The sequence below is a fragment of the Oreochromis niloticus genome, linkage group LG16 (genome assembly GCF_001858045.2).
Source record: "Oreochromis niloticus isolate F11D_XX linkage group LG16, O_niloticus_UMD_NMBU, whole genome shotgun sequence".
NCBI lineage: Eukaryota > Metazoa > Chordata > Actinopteri > Cichliformes > Cichlidae > Oreochromis > Oreochromis niloticus.
Genome location: NC_031987.2, coordinates 28794879 through 28810860, shown reverse-complemented (window position 1 = coordinate 28810860; position 15982 = coordinate 28794879). Strand labels below are relative to the sequence as shown.

At 40.1% G+C, this 15982-nt stretch overlaps 1 protein-coding gene across 2 annotated transcripts; it reads right to left on the bottom strand.

Annotated features, from left to right (window-relative positions):
- Positions 1 to 7169: 7169 nt before the first annotated feature.
- Positions 7170 to 12043, bottom strand: LOC100704045 (GTPase IMAP family member 8-like). 2 transcript variants are annotated; one of them, XM_019352360.2, is made up of 2 exons: positions 11980 to 12043; positions 7170 to 10582 (listed from the first exon to the last, which is right to left on the bottom strand). In XM_019352360.2, the coding sequence occupies exons 1-2, from the start codon at positions 12002 to 12004 to the stop codon at positions 8436 to 8438; spliced, it is 2172 nt and encodes a 723-aa protein (XP_019207905.1). In that variant the 5' UTR covers positions 12005 to 12043; the 3' UTR covers positions 7170 to 8435. The 2 variants fall into 2 exon arrangements, with proteins under 2 accessions (XP_019207905.1, XP_013123073.2); XM_013267619.3 differs by having other exon boundaries at positions 7170 to 10585; positions 11980 to 12039.
- Positions 12044 to 15982: the final 3939 nt, after the last annotated feature.

The window sequence follows — 15982 nt, the reverse complement described above, 5'->3', positions numbered from 1 at the left end:
TCACCCGACACACAATGCACCCGACCCCTATGGCGCCTCCTGCGGGTGGTCGGCCTGTGGGAGGATGGGCCCATGTCTCCTCTTCGGGCTGTGCCCGGTTGGGCCCCATGGACTAAGGCCCGGCCACCAGACGCTCGCCCTCGGGCACCCTCCGGGGCCCCGCCCTGGAGCCAGGCCCGGGCCCCGGTAACCCTGTCCCGGGCAGGGTAAACTGTTCCCTCGATGTTCTATTCATAAGGGTCTTCTGAATCGCTCTTTGTCTGGTCCCTCACCCAGAACCAATTTGCCATGGGAGACCCTACCAGGGGGAAAAAGCCCCCAGACAACATAGCCCCTGGGATCCCTGGGACACACAAACCCCTCCACCACTATAAGGTAGCGATTCACGGAGAGGACATATATATATATATATATATGTATAACAGGATATATTACAGCAGCGAGCTTGAACTCTGGGTCAAAGATTAAAGTTGCAGTTATTTATATTTCCTATCACCTTAAATCTTCACTCAAAGACAAGTATCTTCGACAGTGTATATATAGATGTATTATACATAAGAGACAAATATTGTTCGTCTAATATGTTGGCATTATTACATTTGGCTCAATGCTTACATATATGTGTAAAAAGCAAATGTACGAGCTGTGATAACTGTTTCTGATAGAATGCAGAGTAGACTGATATATTAAATATTCCTTTATTGGGTGAGAAAATCAGTACCTCTTTAATCGTTTTAGACCGGTCTTCTGTTCGCCTCATATCAGATCCAACCTTCGGACACATTTGTTCTCTCTTATCTAATCTAAAAACTTCACGGTAGTGAAGTTTTATCATGGTGAGCACCTGTTCTAATGTTTCTGGTTTCTCTTCCTCTTGTTGGGGAGGTAAATTTACCTCTTGAGCTTGAGCTTGAGGCTCATCCTCTTTCATCCAAGCTGAGATCCCTTTACACATTATGATCCATCTGCAAAGCTTTGCATGGTTGTCTTTTACAAGTTTTATTTCTGCTCTGGTATGTCTGTTTATTGCATGAGTTAATGTTTCCTGCTGCAATTGTTATAATCATTTTTCACAATTTTCCCTTTCTTGTTCAAAAATTCGATCAAGAGGTTTTCTGTCTTGTAAAGTTTTTTGCTGCGCAGCACATAACTTCTCAACATTTTTCCTTACTACCTTAAATTCTTTGTCTGCAGCTTTAATTGTTTTTGTACAAGTCATGTGAATAGCTTTGTTTAACTCTTCAAGCTGATCATTAAGTGGCTTGTATACTTTTTGTCCACTGCTGTATGTCTCCGCCCTCGCAAGGTCTTTGGAGGGACTTCCTATTTTTTATCAGAACCCCTGATGGCCAGATATTATTGTGCTATCTACTGTACAATATAAAGCGCCTTGAGGCGACTTTTGTTGTGATTTGGCGCTATATAAATAAAATTGAATTGAATTGAATTGAATAGAACAGACACTTCCTTTTTTGTACCTGCTTAGTATAAGACACTGACCTCCAAAAGTTGAATCTGTTCATCTGGACGTAGCGTTTTGTGGGAGAAACGTTTCGTCACTCATCCAAGTGACTTCTTCAGTCTCAGCTGACTGCAGGTTTCCCCAAACCTTATAAACAGTACATTTGCATAATGACTGAAACCAGCCCACTGAAGGAACAATGGGCTGTGAGGTCAGTTCCTTAATCATAATTATGCAAATTCCCATGACCATTGATCAACAATCACTGACCAAAACCCACTGATCAAAGAACACTGATCAATGGCCATGAGTCCCATTCACAGAGAGTTGGGGAATGGCTGCAATCACAGCGTTGTAAGATGGCGAAAGATGTACCCTTAGGCCCCCTCCTCGATTCAGAGATGGTCTTTCCCTCTTCACGTAAATGGCCTCCTTGACTCCGCGCTCAACTGACCTCACAGCCCATTGTTCCTTCAGTGGGCTGGTTTCAGTCATTATGCAAATGTACTGTTTATAAGGTTTGGGGAAACCTGCAGTCAGCTGAGACTGAAGAAGTCACTTGGATGAGTGACGAAACGTTTCTCCCACAAAACGCTACGTCCAGATGAACAGATTCAACTTTTGGAGATTTACTTTCCTGGATGATTGAGTATGCATCAAGACATAAGACACTGACCAACACGGGGCCAGACAGAGCAGCTTTTATTTCACAAATTCATTAAAACAGACACAATTTTCAGCACTTCAAAATCAATGCACCAAACCAGCTGTAAGTCTTATTTTAAAAAACCAAACACACTTGCTCACAGCACTTCTCTGTGCCGAGTATTTTAAGTTTGTGCAGCTTACAGTCAGGGCCTCAGTGAAAAAGAGGGAGTGCAGTCCGACTCAGATACTGCGCAGTTCTCTATTTCAGTGTTTTGTTTTGTTTTTTTAAAACATGCACAATGTAGATGTTTTAGATCAGTGTTTACTCTTACAGAGGCCTAAAGTGCGTATTTTTGTACTTGTAAAAGAGGAAGTTGACCGCACCCAGTCGCTTCTTTGCTGTTTGACTCGCTCTCATAAAGGGTCTGTATCTTCTGTCCGGCAGTGTATCTACAGCTCCAAATAAGTCAACTCACCCACAAATGTTAGGTTGGCCGATACTGAGAAATGAGTAATCATATCTTTTCACTGGACCAAGATAATATAGTACATCAACCTTTTTTTTTTTTAATCTACCTCTCATTTTATCAATGTGTGTTCTTTTGTTAAAGTTAAAAAGGGGAAGTGACCGCACCCAAATTTTAACTGTGCACTTTTTCACCAGCAAGAAAAGAACAGAAAAAGAGACTTTTTTTTTTCTTTTTCAAAGCCTCTCACATAGCCAGCCTACAGCCGGCTGGCACTTTTAAATCATTTCAGACAGCTGGCCTGAGTTTCTCTTAGATCATATGTCAACTTCTCGGAACTTTACGTGCGGTATTTACTCTTTAAATTCTTCAAATCAGTCTCTCTTCTCTCTATTTCCTTAAAACAACGTCTCGGGTTACTTTTAGCTCAGTACTGTTTTTTCCGACATCAATGCAACAATAGTTCTGAGTTTCACTTTCGTTCCAAACAAAGATTTTCGTTTCAAACAAAACTCAAATAGAGATCAACGGATGACGATTTGACTACATATTTTAGAATTATAACTCAAGACAGCACAATTTCAGTTTACGAGGTTTGTGCCTTACCTTTTTATGTGGGCCCAGTAGTCAAACAATCACGTCTGCCGTCTGATCACCTTATCTGGCCTGAACAACGAACCCCTGTACAGGTCACAATTGCCTGCATCCTCCACCAAATGAAGCGAGATTAATCAACTGTAGACCAGACAACAAACGACGGAGGCCCCAGAAAAATGCAATCAGACGATGAGTTTATTAACCCAGGAGAGGCAACATCAACATATGTCTTCCTCTGATGAAAATACAATGGATACAGGTTTTATAGCAATGAGGATTACGCCCCCACGTACGTCAGCAGAAATTAAAAATACATTGTTGACAGACAAGGGTACATCTTGTACATTTTAATGGCTATAAACAGACATATAACTTCTCTATTCTATAACATTTGCCTTTTAAGGTAATAAACTTAAAGCCTCAGGTTCCCTTAGGGCTAATTATTGACCCTCGTCACCAATCACTAAGTAGAGTAAACTGCCGCTGGTCTCAGAAATGAAGCAGAAGACACTTGGGCCTCCGCTCAGGCCTACTAGTAAATTTATGTGTATTGTAAGCATGCATGCAATTAACCTGCTATGTTCTCATCTTTGCTCAACATGTGGACACTCTCACCAGTGAAGCTTACGACCCTTTGGATGGAACATCAACTCTAAACAAGCACAGATATGCAATGTGTATAAAATGAACTAAACCTGTGAATAGAAAGGTCAATGTGATGACAAACATATTCAATGCAAGATAAGCCCAGTAAGGAATATTACTGATAAAATAATACTGTAAAACATGTTATTAAATGCATTTATCATAAGGCAGATTATATGGTAGCAATAAAATTTCTGAATCCCATCAATGTCATAACTGCTTTAAGTCATACAGAATAGACATCAGAGCCTTAAACAGGCTGACTTCTGCTAAATGGGTCAAATTGGGCAGAAAGTCTACAAACACATAACATCCTTATAGAATATGATGTAACACTATAGATCAACTTACCTCAGAATATATAAAGCATATAAACAATTACAGCAATATGATGCAACAAACACAGCAGTGCTACTAATCCAAAATACTCAAAGCTTCATAGAACTGAAACAAACATTTATTGTTAGCTCCATTCTGCTGCTGATACATACTTTAGGTTTCTGAATATTAAACTTGTTGCTGCCTTTCATAGTGTGTAACTTGAAGGCCCTGAGTACTTTCTCCCACACTGAAAACACTGGGATGATAACATTATTTGAACATTACCTAATAAGACTGATTCAGGACAGACAATTAGTTATGTTAAACTTTCCTAGCAGTCCTTCACAAACAGGGAACAGTCTGTCTATTCTCTCCATCTGTCAGCTGCTGCTGGCTCTTCCTCCTCCTCTTCCTCACACACTGCTGAGTTTGTCCTGGTGGATCATCAGGGGTGCAAAGCCTCACAGATGATGTGCAGCAGTGGGTCCCTCAGTCTGTCCTCACTCTGGACACTTGCAGTCGTCACACATGGAAATCAAATGTGTGATAAGCTGCAGGATTCAAACACAAGTGTAACTTATAAATACATGTTCATACTTTTATTCCACAATCAGAGAGAAAGAAACAGAGAGAGAGTGCAGGACAGACAGACAGGTGACAGTCTCAGGTGTACACACTGCTACAAAACAGCACAAGAGAAGGAGGATTTAGTGTTTGTGTTATTACGAGTGCTAAACAAGAAGAGTTCCCAGATGGTCCAGTGGACACATGTGTGACTCCTGTGATTAAAGCATCTTTCTTTCAGCTTAACGAGTGAACCGTCAGCTCGTTCAAACACACGTTAAAGTCCGTTTGGCTCGACACCACCGAACAGAGGCAGCAATATAACATAGCTAACATTAACAGTGCAGTGAATCCTGCTTGTGCCGTCATATTCAGGACTGCAAACCGAGCAGCATCACTGACTTTCAGCTTATTGTGTTTGTGGATATATGACTGACTTTAATTATCCATAAAATCATCACATTCTCTGTAAGGTTAAGGTCGACTATATATATATATATATATATATATAGACTTATATATATATATATATATATATAGACTTTTTTACTCTTTCTATTACCGGTGACCTGCAGAATCACCGCTCTCACAATTAGAGGCAATTACTTTTACCCAACGCACAAACACACCCTGCGACGTCAGACACATTCACACTCACTCTTTTCATCTGCGTAAATAAATCATATGGCTGATGACATGTGCCATGGTGATCCATAAGTATGATCTCTATATCTCAACTATGGCTCATAATAAGACGACAGTCTTTCAAACAGGTCAAGCGCCTCTATGCACGTCATTAGTTTAAATATTTACCTATTTTACTTCATCTCATATGTGATCATATTGAATTTGAGCAACCCTAAGCTTAATGCAGATTACTGTTAAAAACTGGTTAAAGTAATGGTCTGGAGCACAGGCTGTTGTTGATCAGGGAACTCTAAAGAATCATCTAAACATTTTTGTGTCAGCACGGGGTGGGGGAAAGCCATTCACCAGAGCATAGCTTAACCGCTACTGATGTGGGCTGGCCTTCTTCACATGCGCTTCAAGGCTGCTGTGTTTTCTGAAAACTTCTAACATTTGAATCCAAACATTGTACAGCAACCAATTTACCCTCAAAATCACAGTTTTGTATGAGAATATAAATATCTGCCGGGAGTGAGTTCTTGCATACATGTGTCATCTCCCATCTTACTTGCTCGGGGATAACAACAACAACAACCGCGTCACAGACCACGTGTTCTACTCCGCAGTCACTCACACCAACACACACAAACGCAACAACAACAACAAAAAATATCCTCGCACACAAACAACAAAAATTAGGCCTATTGTCTCAACGCAGTCTCACACAGTGGCTGCGCGCTTTATCGCACACAGTGATAAAGACTTTCAACGCAACCTCACACAGTGGATGCGTGCTTTGCCGCACAGTGGCAAAGACTTGAAACTTACTCGGTGTTGCTTAGCGTGTAATATCAGCCTCGGATCCCGCCGATCGTCACTCGTCGAGGAGAAAAAACAGACAGCAAATCCACCGGCCCGATGACAAATTCTCACGTCTTGCTGACGTCTGGGTTCTCTCCTCGGTGAATGCTGACTCCAGGGATCCGGCGTCGAAGGACCAATTAATGATAGGTTTGTAGCTTAACCCTATTCGCTGGAACGTTGAAGACAATGTAATTACACAGCAAAGCAAGACATGAGTAGGCGAAGTTCTTTATGTTTCCGTGCACAGGGAGGCCTGGGAGCCAAGTGTGTTAAGATTCAGAAGTTAAGGAGAGATATACTGGAGGAAATCCAAATAACACACTGACCCTGCCAGGTGGAGTCAAACAATGATTTTAATGAACACACGCGTGGGTGATGCACCCTGCAGAACATCAGAGGTGGATCTCTCAAACAATGAACAAAACAAAGGTTTTATAGGGTCGGGGTAATACAACGCCCCTTCATGCATTAAGCAGATACAATACTTGCATACGTCAAATCAAAACCACAATGACTTTTAACACAGTTTGAAAAGATCATCGTCTCGTCTCTACAGCAGGGGCTTCTTGTTGCCACCGGACGCTCGCTTATCTGTCTGGAACATCAGGGACACGTTCTGCACAAACTATTCTTTTGCAGGCACAACTTGCAGTTACAAGCATAATATGATTAAACGTTCACCTATATAACTGAGTCCATCTACTGTGTGTGTGTGTGTGTGTGTGTGTGTGAGTGTGTGTGTGTGTGTGTGTGTGGTCAGAGTGTGACCCCATAAATGACTTCCCTAAACCTGCTGGCCTGGAAGTCCAGCAGTCCATCTAAACAAAATGCACTTAGCCTAAAACAGACATAGATACGTTTATCCTACCATAAAACAATAAGACAAGGTACGACCTCTCCCATGCTCCCAGAGTGTGGGTGTGAAAGCCAGAACACTCTGGAATGCACACAAAGCCTTTAACAGCCTACTGAAGATCACACATCCTATCACTACACAATCGATTATACACCTCTCAGCATATATGGTTAAATATTCATAAGCATAAATGACAATCAACATTACAAAAACCTAACAACTGGAGAGATTATTTCTCTCAGCTGGCCTGGGAACGCCTTGGTGTTCCCCCGGAAAAGCTGGTGGAGGTGGCTGGGGAGAGGGACGTCTGGGATTCTCTGCTTAGGCTGCTGCCCCCGCGACCCGGCCTCGGATAAAGCGGATGCAGATGGATGGATTAATTAAACTGAAACAGAATTATAAACCACAGAAATAGAAAAAAAGGCCTTCTGTGTTCAGTATTAAGCTGCAGGAAAAAAGCGAAAGTCAGTGGAGGTCCTGGGTTTGAGCAGGGCTTCCATGTGAAGCCAGAGCAGCTGATCTAATCTAATATAATCAAAAATACTTGATAGATAGAAAAATAAAAGTTAAAATTAGCTTAGATCTTAGTCATTTCAAATTCTTTGGTCATATTTTCTTGATAAATAAAACAAGAACACAAAGCATTAGCTGGTTGCAGATGATATTTTTAAGACTATTAGAAAAAAAAAATCCTAAAATGATTTATTCATTTTTATTGTCCTGCCCATCCTTCTTTCTTTGTTGTAATTGTAATTGTAATTGTTGTAATTACCAACATCCAAGAGTTACACTGTCACAACCCTTGAAGCAATGCTGTGAACTTAACATGTGTTTATTACAGTTTTTTTCCAGCATCTTATTTGGTATCTTTATATTTAATAACAGGTCAGAACATATGAACCAAATATCTCTGCTGTTCTTTAATGTCAGACTTTAATCAACAAAAACCTCAGTAAATGTCTTTTTTCCGAATCCGTTGATTGAGTTTTCCTCCTTTTATCTCCTAATTTTATTACATTATTTCCTCAGGAATTAATAAAGTATTCTGATTCTGATTAAAAGCTCGAGAAAACATTTTTTTCCATCAGTAATGTTTGATTCATGATACATTATTAAAAAAAAATACACTCAGTGAGTCTACTGACTTAAACAGCTTTGAAAACACATGTTAGATAATCTGACATGCTGTTTGTTTTAGACAGAGTTTAATAACATCTTAGTAATCACCTAATCGATAATTAGTTATTAATTAATTCCCCAATTCTTTAAAATTTACAAATATATTTGATCAAAAATAACACATTTAATACACACTAAATGTGCAGCCTTGATCTTCATGTTGGCTTTAATGAGCTGCTGCTAAATGATAATCTTTCACTGAGTATCACTGCATAGCACAAGCCCTCTGTTTCATTTTATCAGCAGCAACATACACTCCAGCTCCTAATGCAGTTCCTATTACAGCTCCTACTACAGCTCCTACTGGACCTCCTACAAGTCCAATTGTAGCTCCAACAGCAGCTTCAATACCCACTCCAGTACCAACTCCAACACCCACTCCGAGAACAGTTCCTATAAAAATAGCAATCATTTTGTTTTGAATAAACGTATTATTTCTTTCTGCTCTGTATCTTGCTTCTTCGGGTGTCATATTTGTTTCCTTTATTAGTCGTTCCATCTCTTTTTTTATAGCGCTCTCTGCCTTTGTAAACATCTTATTGGTGTAGCATATTCCTCCATTTCTCTGGACCATGGTGTTGATCTTCTCCAGCAGCTCTCTGACCTGAGCAGGATCTCTGCTTCTGTTGTTTAAAACATGATATCTTCCTCCACACTGATGGACTAAGTAATACAGAGCTGGATTATTGGTAATGATTTCTTCTATTGAGTCCATCTGATCATCTACATGTGTGAACAACACCACGGTGTAACGAGCTGCTTCTTCTCCAAACACCTTCTGAAGGATTTTCACAATTTCTTTTTCTTCTTCTTTAAATACTTCTGGATGGACCACAACCAGGAACACGTGAGGACCAGGAGCAGCAAAGGAGATGAATCTAGCAATCTCTTTCTTCACCTTCTGTGCAGTTAGTTCTGTGTCAAACAGACCTGGAGTATCAACTACAGCCAGTTTTTGAAAATCAAACACAGCTGTTTCCTTCTGACACTCTAATGTCACTGAGGAAGAAGATGATGTTGATCTAAATACATTTCCCTCTAAGATGGTGTTTCCTGTTGCACTCTTCCCAGCTCTGGTTTTCCCCACAAGAACAATTCTGAGGTCTGGTTCCAAGTTTTTAAATGCTCTTTCAGCCTCTTTGAACATCTCATTGGTGTAGTATCTTCCTCCATGTTTCTGAACCATGGTCTTGATCTTCTCCAGCAGCTCTTTGACCTGAGCAGGATCTCTGCTTCTGTTGTTAAAAACATGATACCCTCCTTCACACTGACAGACGAAGTCACTGAGAGTTGGATTTGCACTTATTACTTCTTCTATGGTGACTTCATCAGCCTCCAGATTGTCTCCACAGGTGAATAGGACCATAGTGTGATGTGCTGCTTCTTCTCCAAACACATTCTGAATCATTCTGACTGTCTTTTGTTCTTCTTCTGTAAATCTGTTTGCCTGGATCACAACCAGAAACACATGAGGACCAGGAGCAGCAAAGGTAATAGATCTACTGATCTCTGCCTTTATCTCTTCTTCAGTTGTATGGGTGTCAAACAGACCTGGGGAATCAACTACAGCCAGGATCTGACCATCAAACTGACCTGTGTTCATCTGACACTTTGCTGTTGCACGACATGGTGTAGATCTAAATACTTTTTGTCCTAGGATTGTGTTTCCGGCTGCACTTTTTCCAACACCAGTTTTCCCAATAAGAACAATCCTGAAGTGAGCCTGTCTGAATATTTCACTGGTGTAGCAGCTTCCTCTGTTTCTCTGAACCATGTTGTTGATCTTTGTCAGTAACTCTCTGACCTGAGCAGGATCTCTGCTTCTGTTGTTAAACACATGATATCCTCCTCCACACTGATGGATGAAGTTACCTAGAGCTGGATTATTGCTAATAAATTCATCTATGGTAACACTATCTGCCTCTAGATCATCTCCACAGGCAAACAAGACCATACTATAACCTGCTGCCTCTACTCCAAACATCTGCTGAATTTTTCTCACTATTTCATGATCTTCTTCTGTGAAGCTGCCAGCCTGAAACACAACCAGGAACACATGAGGACCAGGAGCAGCAAAGCAGATGCATCTATGGATTTCCCTCCTCACATCCACATCAGTCAGTCTGTTCTCAAACAGATCTGGAGTAACAACTACAGTCAGGATTTGATCCCCAAACTCTTGTGTTTCCTTCTGAGACTCTGACAATGTTGTTGACTCAAAAGCATTCACATTTCCCAAAATAGCATTTCCAATGTTGTTCTTTCCAACAGCAGTTTTTCCAAGAAGCACAACCCTGTACTCTGGTTTATCTGGTTCTTCTGGTTCTTCTTGTTGTTCTAGCTCCTCTGGCTCTGCTGGAAAACATTGTAAACATTTTACTGATGATGGTGTAAAAGTCACATTTTAATGTTTTCTTTCTCTAAAATGAACATATTTCACAGATAAAACTCTGAAAACTAACAGCTGTTAACTTCCCTCAGTTGTTTTGCCCAAACTCTGAGACATTAAGTCACTGAATAGATAAAGATAAATTCTGATGTGCACTTTGACATTTTACATATCCCTAAATGAAATCCTAAACTTGTAAACAGTTTTAACAGATTGAACTACCTGAATGCAAAATGTGAAGCCTCGGTGTTTTGCTCCTGACAATGCTTATCCAGTTTATCACAAGCCAGTATTCTTTGTGTATTTGTTATTTTTAACAGATGCAGCCTTCCAAAAACTTATAACCATGGTGACAGAGCTGATCAGAGAAGACAGGGACCTCCGAGTTCAGAGCCTTCGGTTAATCCTGCAGCACTGAACATATTGATGCTGGGGTATTGCCTCTTGATTAGCCATTGCACAACATAGATCAGATGAACAATGCAGAGGCTACTCTGCAATGACCGGAGGCAAATGAAGCAATGGTAAGTTCTTAAAGGTTATGTGACTTTTGTAACCCAGAACTTTAAAAACTGTCAAATTTGGTTAAACTGCTTAAAAATGGCCTTCTGCTCTATGTTCCACTTGAATGTACAACTGCAGGCTATCATTGGAAGAGCTAACAAATAGGAATAAAAATACATTTAACTGCAAATAATTTAGTTTATTCATTTTATCTCTGGAATGACAAATTGTAAGATAATGTCCAGCATACAATGGTTTTCCTGTTTGTGGATCATATACAATTTTCTTTTTTGCAGTTTAAGTATTGATGGTAATTTGCAGTGGTTTAGTATTGCTAGAAATACCTATGAAGTACAGTTAATTTTTAACCGTGATTTTTAATGTCGTTTCAATAGAAACTAAGGGTGCAAAAGTGATGGAAGATCAACATCAGAGTTCAACAATGATTCAATATCAGAATCTAATATTGTTTCAACATTAACAGTGTTTGAAAATATGACATTAAATCCATGTCAGTGTTAACATTGATTTAATATCAAATTCTGACATTGTTTGAACATTAACCCTCTGGGGTCCAGGGTATAATTGGCCATTTTTGACTACTTTTGATTTTACCTCTACATTTCACCTTTAAAAATTGGTTATCTTGCCTCGTTTGGTTACTCATTTAGTAGCAAACTGGGAGTTTGACATAAAGAGTTATATTCGCCTGAATTTTTTTTATCCAACTTTGGCAGATTGATGTTTACAATAGACATTTAATGTCTAATAGACATTAGACAATTTAAAGAATGGAAATATCGTTTTTGTGTCACATTTAAATGTACTTTGGAAAAGTCAGTTTAAATGTCCTTACCCAGTAGAAGCTCTTGGTCAGACATGTCTGTATATCAGGTTGTGTGTCACTGCTGCTCTGCTGTTGAATAACTTCCCCTTTATCTCTCCACAGTATAAGAGACCTTCTAGCCCCTCCCATTGAACATGTGATGTGTAATCAAGAGCTTAGACAGAGACAAAAAATGTAGAATATATATGTCAGTAAATCCATCACAGGACTTTTTCCTTTTTAGGTTTTTTTTTTTGCTACAGATGTTAAACCATTTTCAAAAATAAGACCTGTGCCAATCCTTTGCCTGTAGATGATTTCTTTGTGAAGGAGATGGGACAAAGGTTCCACTAAAGCCATGCACGAAATGCAGGATGTTTATGTTTGATGCAAAGTGTTTGCTGCAAAGCTTCTTTCACTCAAAGCACCAATAATTTGCAGCACTTCCTAATGTTAGCTTGGATCCAGCCCAACACAGATTTCACATGAGGACATGTTAAAAGTATTTAATAACAGACCTGAAATTACAGTAAAATGACCAAACCTTTATAAAGGACAAAGATGTACAACTGAACTCTTATAAAGTTATCTTTGCATCGTCTTCTGCAGATAACTTATGCTATGCACAGTTACTCATCAAGTCATACAAAGTGAAACTGTCAGTGTCTTAAAGCTCCCATTGTTTTTAGTTTAAACAGGTTCAACAACATTTGGTCTCCTCCATCTCTCATCTCCTCCACACATCACTCACTCACCTGGACACCAGAAGGCGGAATTATGTTAAAATGCTCTTCATCGACTACAGCTCTGCATTTAATACCATAATTCCCTCCACACTCACCACCAAACTGGAGCACCTGGGACTCAGCTCATCTATGTGTCAGTGGATCTCCAACTTCCTAACTGGCAGACCACAGGCAGTAAGGATGGGCGAACATGTCTCAGCCCCCACCACTCTCAGCACTGGAGCCCCCCAAGGGGGTGTTCTGAGCCCCCTGCTGTACTCTTTGTACACATATGACTGTGGCCACTACCAGCTCCACCACCATCATCAAGTTTGCTGACGACACCGTCGTGGTGGGCCTTATCTCTGACAACAACGAGACGGCCTACTTGAAGGAGGTTAGGAATCTGAAGACCTGGTGCCAGAGGAACAACCTCCTTCTAAACGTCAGTAAAACAAAGGAGTTGATAGTGGACTTCAGTACTAAGCAGGAGAGGAACTACCAGACCCCCGTCATCAACGAGTGCCCAGTGGAGAGAGTGGACAGCTTCAAATACCTCGGAGTTCACATCACGCAGGACCTGTCATGGTCCTGTCACATCAACACCGTGGTGAAAAAGGCCCGACAGCGTCTCTACCACCTCAGACGCTTGAGAGACTTCCGACTGCCCTCCAAGGTGCTCAGGAACTTTTACTCGTGCACCATAGAGAGCATCCTGATGGGAAACATCTTAACCTGGTTCGGGAACAGCACCATGCAGGACAGACGAGCTCTACAGAGGGTTGTGCGATCAGCTGAGCGCACCATCCGCTCCGAGCTCCCTGACCTGCACTCAATCTACAGCAGGCGGTGCTGGACCAAGGCCAGGAAGATCGTGAAGGACCTCAGCCATCCCAACAACGGACTGTTCTCTCTGTTGAGGTCAGGGAAGCGATTCCGCTCCCTGAAGACCAACACAGAGAGACTGAGGAGGAGCTTCTTCCCGCAGGCGATACGGTCTCTCAACCACACCACCACATAGTACTGACCCACACATATGGTTTTTACACACACACTGGACAGTCTGGACTTTGTTTACACTCAATCACTTTAAGCATATTTGCACTGCACAAGACACTCACAATGTGGTTTGCACAACACTGGACATTATATTTCTTCATTTCCATTTAATACTTGTAAAATGCTGCTGTTATTGTATATATATTTATATTTCTTCATACATTCTTATATATTTCTATACTGTGTATTGTGTATTTTGCTGTTCAGTTATTTTATTTTAAACTTTAATTCATATATATTTTATCTTATTCTTTCCCAGTTAAATTTACCCTTCATTCTAATTTGTATTGTACAGTTATTTTATTTCCAACAAATTCATATATATATTTTATTTTATTCCTTCCTAGTTAAATTTACCCCTTTTAATTTTCATATTTATTTCCTATCTTACTCATAGCCTTTTCTTTTTTTTTCTTTAGGTCACGAGCAGTTGTGTAAGCATTTCACTGCATATCGTACTGTGTATGACTGTGTATGTGACAAATAAAATTTGAATTTGAAAATTTGAATTTGATTTGGTGTGTTCTGTGACACTGCCTGGCACTTTGCTGCTTACAAGCTCTGATGGTAGATTAACTTCTGACCTGGTCCAGACTGTCACATGGTTTCTGTGAAGAGCTTTCATTTATGAGAAATAATGCACTTGTATGTCAATCTTTTTAATCATTGTGGATGCATACAAGTGTGTGTTTCAGCAATATTGCTTTGCCCTCAAAAAGAGTAATTTATCACATACGTTCACCTACAGACACCTTTTAAACTTTAAACACCTTTTAAAGGTTGTTGCACTCTACTTATTGCATTATTTATCATATTTATTTTATTGCTTGTTATTGTTTGTTTAGAAAAACAAAACAAAAGAAAACACTTATTTATTACTTTTTAAAAAAAAATTCTGTATCTTTATTATCTGTATTATTTTGTTTCTTTTCGCTCCGGGACTAGCCTGCCAAAGTCAAAGCTGACTGGAACAACAGAAATTCTCCATGATAACAGGATTGTTGACAGAACTCTTTGTCCCTCTTTCAACACTTAACTGGGCATGGTGACACTTTCTCTCAGCTAAACACGGGATACACACACACACACGCACCAAACATGTGCACTGATACTGATACGCACTATCACCCTCCCTCCCCCGAATCAAACACCTCCTCCCATGCTTACCTCCCATTCGATGTGGACAGTGAATCAGCTGGAGGCGCGATAGAAGATTGCAGTGGTCCCAGATCCAGCTGTACACACTGGAATATTCTCCCATGTTGCTTGTCTGTGTTTTATTGTGTTAATAATAAAACACAGACTTGAGGCGACTTTTGTTGTGATTTGCCGCTATATAAATAAAATTGAATTGAATTGAATTGAATTATGGTGTGTTGATATCTGTGCATTCCTGGATTATCATTTTGTGTTACACATTTCAATGTGTTTTTTTTTTTTTCCTTGCTAGCTAGTCTGACCTGTCTCCCAGATGTGATGTTTGTGTATTGTATGTACGGTCGCAAGGTCTGTCATCTCAATTGTGGGCACCTGACAAATAAAGTCTATCTATTTATCTATCTATCGTTTTCAGCAGTTTCCTTGTGTGCCAAGTGCCTGAAGAAGACCCCTGGGGGGTCGAAACATTGCGTATACGGCACACAATTTCTTGGACCTTAATTAATCAGTTAATTAAATAACCCTTGTTTAAAAACATTTTTTTTTCTTTTCTTTGTTTTTTCATCTTGCCCACCCTGTATTGTGTTGAAGCCAGTGTCACTTCTTTTCACAGCTAACTTTATGACCTTTTACAGCACTCTCTCTGGAACCTGTCGACTTGCGCCTGACCACCGGGAGGGTCCATGTGTTTTTCTAAAGTTTGGTTTTTTTAAGAGTGCATGTAGAGGATTCAGCAGAGACAGACAAGTGACATGAGAAAACAAATGAGAGATGCAGGGTTTATGGCATAGTTTAATGTTGGGCTCATTATCTGATTATTGTTGAGCTCATAGATATAAATGAGTGGAGTGGCATTACTTAAAGAAAGTCACCAAATGCAGTAATGTTGAATAACCACATGGGATGATCCATGTCTGGGGTGAATTATGGCAATAATTATGGTTTAATGATTTGAGAAAACCTGCATATGAGACTTGTCTTTGATGCTGAATACTTTATTACTCTTGAGATCTACAATTGTTTGCAATGTGATGTTTGAGTTCACTTCCAGATCTTGTTTTCCAGGACATGATGGTGTGTATGCAGGCTCC